This window comes from Notamacropus eugenii, chromosome 5 (assembly GCF_028372415.1).
Source record: "Notamacropus eugenii isolate mMacEug1 chromosome 5, mMacEug1.pri_v2, whole genome shotgun sequence".
Lineage (NCBI taxonomy): Eukaryota > Metazoa > Chordata > Mammalia > Diprotodontia > Macropodidae > Notamacropus > Notamacropus eugenii.
Window position 1 is genome coordinate 457,722,006 of NC_092876.1, and position 16,221 is coordinate 457,738,226.

A 16,221-nucleotide genomic window follows, 5' to 3' on the forward strand; every position below is an offset into this window, starting at 1 on the left:
AGGAACTGAGGCGCAGTTAAGTGACTTGCCCAGAGTCGCCCAACTCGGAAGTGTCTGAAACCAGGTTTGAGTTCAAGAAGATGAATCTCCCAGACTCCAAACCCAGTGCTCTATCCGCTGCACCATCTACACTTTATCTAGTGTTTTACATACACATGCACACGTACACGTGTACCTGATATGGTCAGTTTTATACTTTAGAAAAATCACCTTGGTAGCTGATTGGAGGATGGATTAGAGTGGGAAAACATTTGATTTAGGAGGAACAATGAGAAGGCAACAGTAATCCAGGAAGAAGGTGATAAATAAATACCTAATCTATAGTCGTGACTGTATGAACAGAAGGAGAAGGAAACGTGTATGAGTGTGAGTGTTGTATGTATATGTGCATAGATAACATACGTAGCAATATACATTGTGTGTGCAGACATACATATTCAACTAATATTCACTGCTATGGAGGACAGAGGGTCTTGAAGTCAGGACAAGACTGAGCCCAGATTTTACCTTTGACATGTACTGGCTTTGCTCCTCTGCCTTTTATATGCGCTGCCTTCATTGCCCTAACACGAGTCATTTCATGTCTTAGCGCCCCTTCTCTCAGAGGCTGAATTGCCAAACAGTTGTCAGTCTGCATTGCTAGAGGGCATTTCCTCATCAGTCTGCACTGATTAAATTAGAAGTCTGAACTAAAAAAAAATATTAAATTGAATGTTTTCCCAAAATAAGTAGTAAGTCAGAACATTTTCATTGTGCCAAACAGGTGTTTCTCACACTTGGAGAGAATGTCCAGTTGTTGTTAGAAGTTCCTTTTAACAAACGTTGCCAACTAGAAGTTAATACCTAACAGTACTGCAGATAAAGTAATCCTTATTTGACTCGTTGCTTCATTTATGCCAACAGTGGTGTGTCACGGGTGAAATTATTGTGGAGAATTTAGAGACCGTGAGATGCATTTAGTAATTTATAGCAGTGCCATCCAGTCTTTTCCAGATTTATTCCACATTGTCCCCCTTCATAAACACCGCGATCCTACCGAAAAATGACCTTATTTGTTGTTCCATATACATAGCACTCCATCTCAGTTTTTACACTGAGTTTCTGTCCCTCGCGTCTAGAATCCCTCCCTCTTCATCTCCACCCTGTAGAATCCCTTCCTTCCTTCATGGCTTGGATTAGCTTCAACTTTGTACACGAACCCTTTCTGGACCATCCTGCCTGCTATTACCTTCCCCCCAAAACCATCTTGCTGTGTCTGTTTTGCACATACCTGTAATATGTACACATTTTCTCCTTTTACTGGATGGTGCACTCATCAAGGGTAAGAATTTATTTCATTTTTATCTTTGAATCGCCAGTACCTACCACAGTGCCTAGCACACAGTAAGCACTTAATAAATGCTGTTGGCTAAATATTGTGATAGTACATTTGTGCGCATGCCATTTTTTTCTTCACATCTTAAAATGTTATATCTCAGGATAGCAACAGATTTTTTCAAAGGTTTAAGTCCTCAAATGACCAAAGGTATATTTTATTATAACATGAGTAAATACCAACTCCTCAGGATTCCTTCAGCATCTGTACAACTTTTTTACCTTAGTTTTCAGTTTCTATTGAACTATGCCTTTCTCAAAAACATAATTACCATCCAAAAATTTTCTGATATTCTTTTTGTACTATTGTGACCTATTAAATGAGGGCTGTTGACTTAGGTACCTGTTAAATATTATTTCTTTAAAGAATCAGCTTACCTTTGGGGTAAGCTAATTGAAATGTATAGGCAAATAAGTGCCAGGTCTTATACACCCTCCAAATCTATCGCAGTAACAGTGATATGTCAGCACTTTTGAGGATGTTAATAGTCTGGTTGCTGAAAATGGCTTTCATTCTCATTCTGGGTTATTTTTCCCAGCATGACTTATTGATCAATTTTGTTTTAACTTCCATTGATTTGCATAAACATACAAAACACAAAACTCTAAAAAGGACAATACAAGTGGAATTAGGAACCAAAACAGAATACTAAAAAGTGATTACAGTTATGCATGTAAGATACCACTGTGTTCTTAGCCACTTGTTAAACAGAGCACACTCTGAATATGCTAACTTTTACACAGCAGTACTGAAGTTAGCCTTCCCAGCTAGGGCTCTGTTTAATGGCAGGTTAAGAACACTAGTTCGAGGGGATATGCTTCATCAGAACCACTTGTGTTGCTGCTCACAGTGCTGGAATTTGGTTATTACTTAAGTTTGTATTTATTTACTTAGTTCTAATTAGTGATTTAACTTAAATAACAATACTGTGGTGAGACTGCAATAGAGTGTATTGAGGCAGAGGTGTTACGACTCCAAGTAGACAAGCTCAAACATTGAATACTTCCGATTAGAGAGTTGCTGTAAGTGGCACATCTATGATCTAGTTTTCTGACTCTAAATGTCATTTTCCTTTAATTTAATTGTGTAGTAGTACTATTATATGTTTGAAAAGTAAATGCCAAGTTCGGGGGGGGGGGGGGGGGTTCTGCCAAAAATTTACATAGTATTTTCCTTTTTTTTTTTTTTTTTTTTTAGGCCTAGAAGGCGGCTAGTCGATTGTGACTAGTCAGCGAATATGTTTATATTACTTACATAGAAGCTATTACCACAGTCAGTTGTTGGGGTTTTTTTTCCTCACAAAAAAAGTAGCTGTTAAATAGGGGAGAAATACTTCTTCCAAATGACTTCTAATTGCAAATTTTGTTCAAAAGATATAAATTGTTAGCACTTAGAGCCACTGACCTGGGGATTAAAAGTATTTTTAGTTGTGAAGGGATTTGAGAGGTTATGGCTTAGGAGATGCTGTCCCCACTGCTGCCGTGGATTGAACTTGCTGGGGAAAGGCGCTCAACTCTCTTCTCATTGAAAGTTTCCCATGTTCTGCCCCTGTGTGGATGTAACTGGAAGGTTACCACACATCTTTCTGAGGCTCCTTTAGGATCCTTCTGCAGAGCCCTGGTGACGCTAATTTGGCAACTGATGTCACGGAAGATGCAGTAACACATGATAGAGAAAGTTTACTCTGAACTAAAGTTTTAGAATCTAGCTGTCAGTTACTGGTAGTTGAATATGTAACTAATAGCATTTGCAGAGCTGCGTTTGTGTTTCGTAATAGCTATGTTAAGTGTTTCTGGGTCATTCATATAATTCTCTAATTTTGCCTTCGGCATTTGGTACTGTTTTGTCAAAAATTATATCCGAATAAGAATAGCATGCATTTGTGTAGCACCTTGGCTTTCCACAGCATAATACTGTGATGGCTGTAGTGCGAGAAACTTTCCCATCTTACAAGGAAAGAAGAGGACTGACTTCCCAGTCCAGTAGTGGTGGAGCCAAAATTCCAGATGAGGTCTCCTAATTCCAAGTCCAAAGTTATTTTTCACAGTACCACTCTACTTCCCCAATCGTGTTTCCTGGTTATTGCCTTCCAGGTACAGTTTAAAGTCATGCTCTCCACCCAGTAGATAAAGATAGTAAGTTTCCGTTTTAGCTACTTTATAACAAGATTCTTCTGTGAAGTTACATTCATATGTTCTGCAAATAAGATGGTAAAAGATTGTTGTGTGTTCTCTTCCAGCATACTGCTTGATGAAGAAGGCCACATCAAGTTAACAGGTAAATATAAATCCTAATCTTATTAAAATACTACTTCTATCCATTATAATTCACATTGCCTCTTTGAAGAAAATTATTGAAATAGAAAATAATTATATATCTAAGTAGAAAGTAATATAAACTGGAGATTGTTTTAAATGACAAGTTCTTGAGGAACATAATGTTGATTTTTTTTTTTTTAACAGATTTTGGCCTAAGTAAAGAATCTATTGATCATGAGAAGAAGGCATATTCTTTTTGTGGAACAGTAGAATATATGGCTCCAGAAGTAGTTAATCGACGAGGTCATACACAGAGTGCAGATTGGTGGTCTTTTGGTGTTTTGATGGTAAGGTTTTGTATGTTAAATAAGAGCAAACATACCAAAAAAATATGATTTATAAACTTCTAGGGATGAAAATAAGACTATGTTAAAAGCCAATTATTTTATATTTTGATTTCTTGTATTCATATGTTTAATAGTTAATTTATTTTTATATTAGATTGAGATCAATTGATCCTTCCATAAAAAGCCTTTTTTAACCTAAGGTAAGAGACAGTCATAAGTAATAATTGTCTCTATAAAGAATGGCTATAGCCAATAACAAAGAACAATCCATTGTGTTACACTCTGTGAATATTTTCAACAATACTTGTTACACAGAGAGAACTCTTCTATCAGGAGCATATAAGGGAAGGAATGTGTATACTCCCGAATTTTCTACAGAAACAGGAACTGTCGAATGAATTAGTAGCTTTTTCCTCTTTTATATTCTTCTGTGAGAACCCAGATGAAAAAACTTACTGTTTCGTATTGAGGGAGCCTTTTCTTACATTTTAAATTAATAGCCAGATATTTCTTTGAAAAAGTAATATGTATAACAAGAAAGAAATTAATCCTCAAATTCCACTGGGATGTATCTTCATGATATCTCTGCATCTTTCAACACTACTGACTGCTTTTCTCTTCTGGATATTCCCTCCCTGCTGAATTCCATGAAAACTATACTTTTCTAGTTCTTTTCTTATCTTTATAACCCCTTCCCTGTCTCATTCTCTTTGCAGTCTTTTAATATGAGTGTTCCTCAGGTGTCTGTTTTGGGCCTTGTTTTATTCGTTGCCTTATTTCATTCATTTCCATGGTTACAATTGTTGTGGGAGTTAATGTCTCATAGATGAAGTCTTCTGATTTTCAAATTCCCACTTCCAGCTTCTTATAGAAATCTCCACCAATTATCTTGCATCTCGGACCCAACATGCCCCAAACCAAGCTTCCTCTTAACTTTGTTTTTTCTTTGGTATCACCATTTATCTAAACCCTCAGTTTTGTTACTTTGGGTTATATATGTTTCAGTCCTTTCTTTCCTTTCCCTCTGCAATCAATTACCGAGCAATAGGTCCTATTGGATCTGTCAACAAGGTTGATCCCCTCTTTCCCCCTTCTCCGTTACTCATTGCCAGGACCTTAGCAAATGCCCTTATTTCTAAATAACTAGACCATTTCAGTAGACAGATACTCCCACTAATTTATTTTCTTATCCACTGTCCTCAATCCACTCTTGGTTTGCTCAAATGCAAAAGTAGGGATTTGGATACAGTGTCCTCTGAAGTGTCTTCCAGCCCTAAATTTGTGATCCTATATTCCTTTTGCTGCCAGAATCATCTTTCTTGTACATAGATTTGGTCATGTCACTTTTCCACTTAAAAGTCTACAGGGATCTTCTGTTGCCTTCTGAATGAAGTTCATACTCCTTTGCCTGACATTCAAGGCTTTTCATAATCTGGCACTGCCTTTTCCAGTCTTACTTTATAGTAGTCCCCTCCCATACACTATATTCCAACCCAGCCAGTCTATTCTTTTCTCCCCATCCCTGCCCTCTCATGCTTCCTACCCTAACGCTAACCTTTTTTCATGTTGCTGCCTCCTGACTGGAGTGCTTCTCCATCTTTTCCATTGTACCCAAGTGCCCTTCACGAAGCTTCCCTGAATCGCCCCATTCAGTAATGCCTTTCTCCCTTTTACCTCACGTAGTAAGTACTTCTTTTTACAACTCTAATTCATTCATGATATAATATTGTCTATACGTTCATGATGTTTATGTTTTCCTAATTTTCCTTTCATGGTGCTTCCCTTCATGTAAGGTTTTTCTTAGTTCTTTTAAGTTTTTTTCATTTTTTAATAACTTAGTTCTGTAGTATTCTTAATCACAAGTCATTCTTTTTCCATAAGGTTTTCCAGAAGGTGAGCGAGCACTTTTTTAAAGAGTAATTTATTATGAACTTGCATTTAAACAACAGAAATGATCATACATATATACATTTGTAGTTTCTTTTTAAAACTTATACACGATAACACATATTCTGTAGCTCTGTTTTTTAAAATTCTATATTATTTCCCCCTAATTTCCCTCCCAACCTCCCTTTTGAAGAAAGGGAAAACAAAACTCTTGTTACGAATATATGAATATGTACAGTAAAGCAAAATAGATTCACACATTGGCCATATCACAAGCCGTTTTTCAGTCATTGAATGTATGAATTTTGATATATGAATCTTTTTGCCAAATGCTTCAAAAATACTTGTGAACCTTTAAAATTGCAACTAATAAATTATAGTTCAGATATTTCTCTAAGATAACTAACAAATGTACCATTAATTTCCTGGTTCTTTACGTGGTAGCATTTTTAGGTTCCCTGTTTGGCGTTCTTCCAGTTAGGTGATGCAACTAAATATTTTACTTTTGCAGTTTGAGATGCTCACTGGTACTCTGCCATTTCAAGGAAAAGACCGAAAAGAGACTATGACTATGATTCTCAAGTACGTATTCTTATTTATATTGCATTATCAACTGAAAATGTGTATTTTGTACTTCAGAGATTCATGATTTCATTCCTATTGGCACTCTCTGCTTTAATGCCAGTTGTAAGTCCTCTACAATTTGTTAGTTAATCTTCAGAAGTTACTGTGGCCCAAAAATACATGATACTGCAGCCAGCTTTCTGAGTTACAGCTCTTGTTGGAGCTACAGTGGTCGTCGTACAACAGACGTAGTCAATCCAAGGGCCTGTACAATGCATGTTCCTTGTCTGCTTTATAAGATCTACAGATGTTTACAAAGGCAAGACTTTCCAGTATCCAGAGTCATATTGAACGTCATGTAATAGGACTTCATTGAAGTATTTTTACTTTAATAAATGGCTCAGGCTGGAAATTTTGAAATAATGAGAAAAATTCTAATTGGTGTATAAAAAGTGGCAGAGAAATGAATATTACATTCACAGTTTTTTGTTTTTTTGTTTTTATTTTTAAGTAAGAAAAAGGTCCATAACTTTGTTTTGGGGTTTTTTTGGGTTTTGGTTTTTTTTTTTTTTAGGTTCTACACATACATTCCTATTAAATACATTTTCACTATAATCATGCTGTGTTGAAGAATTAAAATGAGTGGGAGAAATCATATAACAAACCAAAACGCAATACACACACACACACACACACAATCTGCTACATTCTGCTAATGAATTCCATAGTTCTTTCAGTGGATGTGGAAGGCATTTTGCCTTAGAAGACCATTGGGAATTTTTTTTTTAAGTCCTTGCATTGCAATGAAGTTCCAGGTCTACCAGAAAAAACTCTGGCACACTGTGGTCGTTGCTGTGCACAAAGTTCTCCTGCTTCTGCTCCTTTTGCTCAGCGTCAGATCATATAAGTCCTTCCAGGCCTCTCTGAAGTCTTCATGTTCATCATTTCTTACAGCACAATAGTACTCCATTACGTTCATATACCATAATTTATTCAGCCATCCCCTAATTGATGGACATCCCCTTGATTTCCACTTTTTGGCCACTACAAAGAGAGCTGCTATAAATATTTTTGTACATGTAGGGTCCTTTTCCATTTTTTGATCCCTTGGGGATATAGCCCTAGAAGTGGTATTGCTAGATCAAAGGGTATGCACAGTTTTATAGCCCTTTGGGCATAGTTCCAAATTGCTCTCCAGAATGCCTGGATCAGCTCACAGCTCCACCAACAATGAATTAGTATTCCAATTCTCCCACATCCTCTCCAGCATTTATCATTTTCTTGTTCTGTCATGTTTGCCAATCTGATAGGTGTGATGTGGTACCTCAGAGTTGTTTTGTTTTGCATCTCTCTAATCAATAGTGATTTAGAGCATTTTTTCATATGATTAGAGATATCTTTAATTTCTTCCTCTGAAAATTGCCTGTTCATATCCTTTGACCATTTATCAGTTGGGGAGTGTGGCCCCATTTTTAAAAACCTTTTCACCATTTTATTCTCAAGTTCAAACAGAAATTGGCATTATGTTGCTTTGTTCAAGCGAGATATATAAAGTATATACCCAAACCCTACGGTACAAATTCTGCATTGATTCACATTGGAACTCTTGCATCCTACCTTTTTTCTTCTTGCAAATAGAAGTGTCTGTGTAACTTTCCTCTCTTTTTGCAAAATCACATTTTAAAAATAATGTACCTTGCAGTGAATATTTTAAATAAATAAAAGAATTATATTTAATTGAATTTATTTTCTAGGTATGAAAATTAAAGGTACTATATAATTTTTAAAAATATTTTCATAAATTCAAATAAATGTTCAGAGCTATTAATTTCCCTAACTTGTAGCTTTTGAAGAATCTATGGGAAAGAGTGATACGATAGTTGATTATTTACTAAAATTTATATTATTGTTTAATCTTTAGAGCCAAACTTGGAATGCCACAGTTTTTAAGCCCTGAAGCACAGAGTCTTTTACGTATGCTTTTCAAACGAAATCCTGCAAACAGATTAGGTAATTTTTTTGTACTTCTCAAAACTCTTATGATTTTAAACCAATCATTTGATTAAGTAAATAATAATGAATTTTACTCACTTGATGAGAAGTGAGCATCTAACCTCAATGACTTTTGATAGGAGCGGGGCCAGATGGAGTTGAAGAAATTAAAAGGCATTCATTTTTCTCCACAATAGACTGGAATGTAAGTACCTAGTAAAACCTTGCTTAATACAAAATATGAAAATGTAGTGCATTGTAGTTGTAAGTGGAAAGAAAATTGGGTTTGATCGCTATAGCTCTCTCTGACGTTGGGCAGGGCACTTCACTCTCCAAGGTCTAAAATGAGGGGTTGGAAATAGATCATTTCCAAGTTCTATACAAGGCTCAATGAAGAACATTTACCCACATCAATGATCATGCCAGTCCTATTTTCAGTGTACTTCCCGTATTTGTCAGTATCTTAGGCCTTCTTGTCTCTCTGTACTCTCTTTCCTGAAGATCTTATCAGCATCCATGATTTCAGATACTATTCTTAAGTAGATGACTCCCAAGTCTATCGATCCTTTCTGATTCTGCCTCATCTCCATGTGTCTCCTAGGCGTTGCCACATACATGTCCCATTGGCTTATAAAACCAGCACGTCCAAGACAAAGCTTAGTATCCTTCCTCCTAGACCTGGCCTTTCTCCTAATTTCCCTATCTCTGTCAGGCACTGTCATCCTTGCATTTGCTCAAGTTCACTACCCAGGGATCATGTCTCCTCTTCGTTCTCACTTACCCCCTTCAGCTTATCAGTCAGTCATCAAGCACTCGTTAAGCCTGTGCTGAGTGGCACTCGCTGGACTGGGGCCAGGAGACAAAAACAAAAATAAAATAATGGCTCTCAAGGAGCTTACATTCTACCAGAATAATTACAGCTTAAGAATTATATGCACAGTATGTCTGTCCAGTTACTGTCTTTTTTATTCTGCCACTATAACTTCTCTATATAGCTCCATCCCCTTCTTTTTGTTAGGCCATTTATTGGAGTCCTCATCATTTTTTGTGTGGATTAATTCAGTAACCTCTTTAATTGGTCATTTTGTATCCAGCAATCACTTTCCTCTCCATTCAGCTTCCTCAAAGCTACCAAAGTCATATCTCTAAAGTATAGATCTGACCATGTCAATACCCTTCTTAAGCAGTTTCCATAACTTCCTGTTGCCTCTAGTACAAAACACTGGGGTCTCTGTTTGGCTCCTATAATCCTTTGAAATACCCAACCTGCCTTTCCAGGCTAGTTATGCATTATTCCCCTTCAGGCACTCTGTGTCCTGCCCAAACTGGCCTCCTTACTATACACACCATTCTGTGCCTTTATCTAATATATAATTTCCCACCCCAGCCTCCAGTAAAATCTAAACTTCTTGAGGGCAAGAACAGTTTTGTTTTCTTCTTTGTGTCTGTTGCCTAGATATTTGTGCCTGACACATAAGGGCTTAATAAGTGCTTGTTGGAAGGGAGTATACAGTACTCAAAGTAAAAGGCCTTGCAAACATACCGGCTGAATCACTTGAGTATTTTTAGACTATCTCAGCTTTCTAGCTCTCTACTCCATGCTTATCCATCTGTGCTTCAGACTACCCTCCCTGTTTTAATTTTGACTTCCTTGTTTCACTGACCTCATAGAGTAATTTTCATAGCATTTAAGTCCCTCTGAGAAAGGGATTTTATAAATCATTCAGTTCAGCCCATGTGTTTTATAGTAGTGGCCCTGAGAAATATAGTCATTCAAGGTCACAAAGATGATAAGTAGCAGAGTTAGGATCACAGTTCAGCTCTACTGACTCCAAATCCAGCTGTGTGTTTGTTTTTTATAATACCAGCGAACCTCCTTTGTTATTTGTTGTTGCTGAGTTAATTTCTCCTTAAACTGTTTTTTACTTCCCCGGCCTTCCTTTGCCTTATCTCTTATACAATTGAGACTGAATACTAGTCTTTTTATTTCTTAATATCTTGTGATTCTAAATATTTTTGTAGTTTACTGCATATATGCATATAATTCTCATTTCTTCTATTCTAGAAATTATATAGAAGAGAAATTCTTCCACCCTTTAAGCCTGCAACAGGTAGACCTGAAGACACATTTTATTTTGATCCCGAATTTACTGCAAAAACTCCAAAAGGTAAAAGGGAAGATGGGGAAAGAACAGACAGAACATAAACTGCAAGCCTTGTTCTTTTCAAAATTTATTTTCATTTGCAATTAAATAGTTTCCCAGGTAATTATATAAATTTGATGAGTACTAAAGTACCAATTTTCGTACCTTTTATTCATATGTAATGTACTGATTGATGTCTTACTGTCCTTGTCCTTATTTGTCTGATTATATATAAATAACTGGTTGGAAAATATTTCAACGTGTGTCTTATGTTTTTACATGTAGTATTACAGTTATCAAAACGGTGGGACTGTTAACTAGAAAACTTACTCATAGATAATTAACCTCTAGCAGTTAAAAAAATTATTTGCAGCACCTAGCAGTGTCCTTTATAATTACAAGTGATACTGCTGGTGGAGGTCTAAACCGGCCCAGCCATTCTGGAAAGCACTACGGAACTTGGCCTCAGAAGTTACTGTGCTGTACAAACCCTGTAACCCAATGGTATTAATACTAGATCTGTATTCCCAGAGAGAGGGGACCCATACTGACAAAAATATTTATAGTTCATTTTTTGTGATGGCACAGCTGAGAAGTAAGTGCTGTCTATCAATTAGGGAAATGGTATTATGGAGGAGATGACTCGGAAAAATCTGGAACGACTTATATGAACTGATAGAGCATGAAGCAAGCAGAGTTAGGAGAAGTTTATACAGTCACAATATCTAATTTGAGGAGGAAGTCGGATGCAGTGAGCAGGGGTCATCTTTAATACACACTGACTCTGTGACCCTCTCCGTACCGAGCCACTCTCTGAGCCTCTAAATCACAGAGCAAGTGACAAATGGCAACGATCATGCTTCTTCAGGAATTTATTTTACTAATAAAATTATAGGTCAGATTGAAAATGAAAGCAGCTGTCAAGTTCAAGCTTCAAATACCACTTGAGCTCTATTCGAGATAAGATAACTTCAAGACAAATCATAATACAATTCTCAGTATTTCTCAAATACCTATACAGTGCATTACTGAGAATTGAAAATTAAAAGATGAACTACATTTCAAAAGTTGTTTTGGGTCTCATAGTAGAACCTGCCTGATGTTGCCCCTAAAACGTACAAGTTTTATAGAAAGAGATTCCTTCAAAACCTGTTTCAGTAATAGATTTTTAGGAAATAGGGACTGAACTTTAATTTCATTGGTATAGGAAACGCTTTATCAAGGTAATTTCTCAATGTCTCTTCCCCTTCCAGTCTTAGAGACTTGCCCAGAGCACTGAGACGTTTATAAGGTTTGTCCAGGATTAGAGCCAGTACGTGTGAGCTATAGGATTGGAATCCATGGCTTCATAGGTCTGCTGCTGTCTCTCTATCTACTCTGCCGTACTGCTTCTCCAAATGGTTTTAAGCCACAAAATCCTCTTAGAATATTTTGAACAGCCACTTAAAGCAACAACCAAAACAAAACCTGCTTTTATGATTTTTGTCAAGGAGGGAGTGAAAATAAATGGAAACTGCGGAGAAAAGAGTGGTAGCTTTGTGTGTTCACTAATGCACAGCACAATAAGACACAACAGGGAGTTCTTCCTCAGTTTTCTCTGTCAGATCATCCTCCTTGACCTATTCCCTAGTTGTTGATGCCCCCCACACGCACATAGATCTGTCCTGACGCCCCTCCCCTCACTGTGAAAAGTGATCTCATCAGTTCCAATTAGAAGTTTCATTCATCCACCACTGCTTTCTCTATGAGCTTATTAACTGCCTTCTAGATATTTCTTTGTGTCCCATAAGTATCTCAAGTTCAGTACATCCAAAACAATGCATTACCTTTCGCCCTAAACCCACCTCTTTTCCTAATTTCACTATTTCTGTCATCATCTTTCCGAGGTCCGGAAAGTCAGGATCGTCCTTGACTCCTCCATCCACCTCACCCTTCATGTCCAAACAACTGCTGAATTTCTCAGATTTTTACTTCCACATCTTTTGCATCCGTTCTTCCTTCTCCACTCATAGGCCACTGTCTTAGTTCAAACCTTCGTTACTCCTCGTGGACTGTTATGATAATTTCTAATCTCTTTTTGTCTAGTCTCTCACCGTTCTAGGTTATCCTTCACACAGCTGCCAAAGTCATATTCCTAAAACCAAGTCTTACTGTGCCACTGCCCTGCTCAGAAAGTTCTAGTGGCTGTCTTGTTACTTCATTGTCTAGGTCCGTAATATGCTTTATTCTTCTTCACATTCTTTACCTTGCCTAGACTACCCTTATCCCAGGAGAATGTAAATAAACTCATTTTTTAAAAATAATATTTCATTCTCCCCCTAGTTATTTGTAAAAAATAATTTTTAGCATTCATTCTTTAAAAATTTTGAATTTCTTTTGAGAATGGACAGGGTGAAAGGAGAGAGTAGGATAGAGAAAAATACATAGTAATCATAACTGAAAAAATATTCTCTGATAAAGATCTCGTTTCTTGAATATGTAGAGAACTGAGTCAATTTGTAGTAATATGAGCCATTACTCAATTGATAAATGGTCACAGGATATAGACAGGCAGTTTTCAGATGAAGTAATAATCAAAGCTGTCGGTGGTCATATGAAAAAATGATTGAAATCACTATTGGTTAGAAAAATGTAAATTAAAACAATTCTGAACTACCACCACATACCTATCAGATAGGCTAATATGACAAAAGAGAAAAGGAAAATGACAAATATTGTAGGAGACTTGGGAAACTTGAGACATGAATGCACCACTGAAGTGGTGTACTGATTTAACCATTCTGTGGAGCCATTTGAAACTGTACCGAAAGGGCTATTAAACTGTGCATGCCCTTTGACCTAGCAACACCTCTACTAGCTCTGTATCAAAGAGTTAAACAAATAAGGAAAAGGACCTAAAAGGACAAAAATATTTATAGCAGCTCTTTTAGTGGTGGAGAAGAATTGGAATTGCCCTTCGATTGGGGAATGGTTGAACAACTTGTTGTATGTGACTATGATGGAATACTAGTCTGCTATAAAAAATGATGAGCAGGATGCTCTCAGAAAACCTGGAAAGACTTACATGAAGTGGTGCAAAGTGAAATGAGCTGAACCAGAACATTGTACACAGCAACAGCAGCATTGTGTGATAATCAGCTGTGAATGACTTAGCTATTCTCAGCAGTCCAGTGATCCAAGACAGTTCTGAAGGACTTAGGATGGAAAATGTCATCCATTTCAAGAGAAAGAATTGATAGAGTCTTAATGCATACGGATGGAGTCTTAAAGCATACTTTTTCTTTACTTTTTCTTTTTGTGTGTTTCTTTTACAACATAACTAACATGGAAATGTGTTTTGCCCAACTGAATGTGTACTACATCTCAAGATGCTGGACTGTTCAATGAGTGGAGGAAGGGAGAGAATTTGGAACTCAAAAAATTTTAGAAACAAATGTTAAAAATTTTTTGCACATGTAATTGGGGAGAAATATTAAATTTAGGAAAAAAAATATAAAAATTTTGAATTCCAAATTCTCTCTCTCCCCTCCTTCTCCCTGAGATGGTAAACAGTTTGACATTGTTTCTACATGTACAGTCATGTGAAACACACTTCCAAATTAGTCGTGTTGTGAAAGAAAACATAGGACCCCCCCAAAAAAAAAACATAAACAAATTTTAAAATACTGTACTTCAATCTGCATTTAGATTCTATCTTTCTCTGGAGATGTTTTGTTTTTTTGTTTGGGGGGAGAGGCAGTTGTTTTCTTTGAGCTTGAGTGCCAAAGCTCATATGTAATATAAAAACTGTTAAGAACTGTATCTCCAAGGGAAGATAATTACCAGATGGTTAATCTATCCGTTTGTTTTTATTAATTTTAGTCATTATATTCGTGCCCTCTTAATTATGTTAATGCATAGTTTCACTTTGTTAATCACTGAAAAGGGGAAAAGATCTTACATCGATTCTCAATACATAATGATTCTAAATACTTACTGAAGAGTATCACTTACAAAAAACTTATTTTTACATGCATACATTTCCACACAATAGGAGTCATCTAATTCTGTAATCCTGTTTAATGAGTGTTCCCAATTAAAATGATTCAAGCTCATATCACTTATGGAGATGATAATTGAAGAAATTACCAGGAACAAGGTCTCAGTCTAGTCCAATATCTGGTTAGGACTGACTGAGGACCAGACTCCTCTAGTCCAATCTGTGCTGCTGCAGTCCATCCCCTCTAGAGGGAAAGGCCAAAAACAGCCCACGCTCTCAAGGAGCTCGCGTTCTAGTTGAGGAGACAACTATGTGCTGACAAGCTACGTACAGGATAAATTAGAGAACATCAGCAGAGGCATTGGCATTAAAAGGGATTGGGAAAGGCTACTTGTAGAAAGTGGAATTTTATCTGAGACTTTAAAGATTCGAGAAACCAGGAATCTTATGTAAGAAGAGAATTAGAGGCAGGGGGAGTAACCATTGAAAATGCCTTGAATTGGAGGAACAACCAAGAGACTAGTGTCATTTGATTGAAGAGGATATGGATAAGGTCCAAGAAGACTGGAAGGTGGGGGAGGCAGGAGTGACATTATAAAAGGCTTTGAACACCAAATAGAGGGCTTTGTATTTTATCCTGGAAGTGATAGGGAGCCAGTGGAGTTTATTAAGTAGCAAGGCTCAGACCTGTGTTTTGGAAAAATAACTTAGCTAAGTGAAGGGTGGAGACTTGAGTCAAAGAGATAAACTAGCAGGCTATCATAATAGTCCAGAGGTGGGGTGGTGAGAGCCTACATGAAAGTGGGCAGCAATGTCAGAGAAAAGACAGTATTTATGAAAGATCTTGGAAGGTACAACTGGCAGGACTTGACAACAGAATGGACATGGAGGATAACAGCGAGAAGTGGAGGATAGCACCTAGGTTGCAAACTTGGGTGACTAGATAATGATGGTGTCCACAACAATAATAGGGAAGATTTCAGAAGAGAGAAAGACTGAGGTGGGGAGGGCATAAAGGATTCCATCTTGTACCTGTTGAGCTTTAGATGTCTGCAAGATATCCATTAGGCAATTGGAAATGTGAGAGGTCAGCAGATAGGTCTAGAGAAGTAAATTGGAGAATCATGGGCATAGAGATGATAATTGAATTCATGAATACTAATGACATTGTCAAGTGAAATGGTAGAGAGAGAAGAGAAGACAACCCAGGACGCAACCCTGAGGGACATCCACGGTTATCAGACATGACCGCTTTGTTACCTTAGCCACACAGATACCAAGTGATTTTTCTTGAGCCTAGATGCAACCAAATCTTCCCATCAGTAGACTGTAGATCCTGTATGAGAAAATATTAACCCCACAATGTGGCTTTTAAAGCCCTTCATAAGAGTTTTATGAGAAGGCAGCTCCCCCACCCCTTCTGTGCACAGGTGGTGGCTGTGCATATGGAACAGTGCATGTAATGCAGGCTGTTTTTGTTATATTGGTTACTTTAAATGAACTGGTTTCTCTCTTCCCCCGTTCTCCCATGTATCCTTTGTTATAAGGTCTTGGGAAAGAATAGGAATACATTGAGAAATGTAGGTGAGACAAAAACAAAATAACATTTTTAAAAGGGGACAAAATAAAGCCTTTCACTGCCTTTCCCACACTTCACAGTCCAGTCACACTTGCT

The 16,221-nt window shown here is 37.1% G+C and overlaps 1 protein-coding gene across 6 annotated transcripts in view; it reads left to right on the forward strand.

Annotated features, from left to right (window-relative positions):
- RPS6KA3 (ribosomal protein S6 kinase A3) overlaps window positions 1-16,221 on the forward strand; it is a 107,075-nt gene that overhangs the window by 59,392 nt on the left and 31,462 nt on the right. For all 6 annotated transcript variants that reach the window (XM_072615318.1, XM_072615313.1, XM_072615317.1 and 3 more), the window contains 6 exons: window positions 3,615-3,652; window positions 3,838-3,980; window positions 6,379-6,449; window positions 8,353-8,441; window positions 8,564-8,628; window positions 10,489-10,591. In XM_072615318.1, coding sequence (XP_072471419.1) covers window positions 3,615-3,652; window positions 3,838-3,980; window positions 6,379-6,449; window positions 8,353-8,441; window positions 8,564-8,628; window positions 10,489-10,591 — 509 coding nt within the window. The remainder of the gene's footprint in view (window positions 1-3,614; window positions 3,653-3,837; window positions 3,981-6,378; window positions 6,450-8,352; window positions 8,442-8,563; window positions 8,629-10,488; window positions 10,592-16,221) is intronic.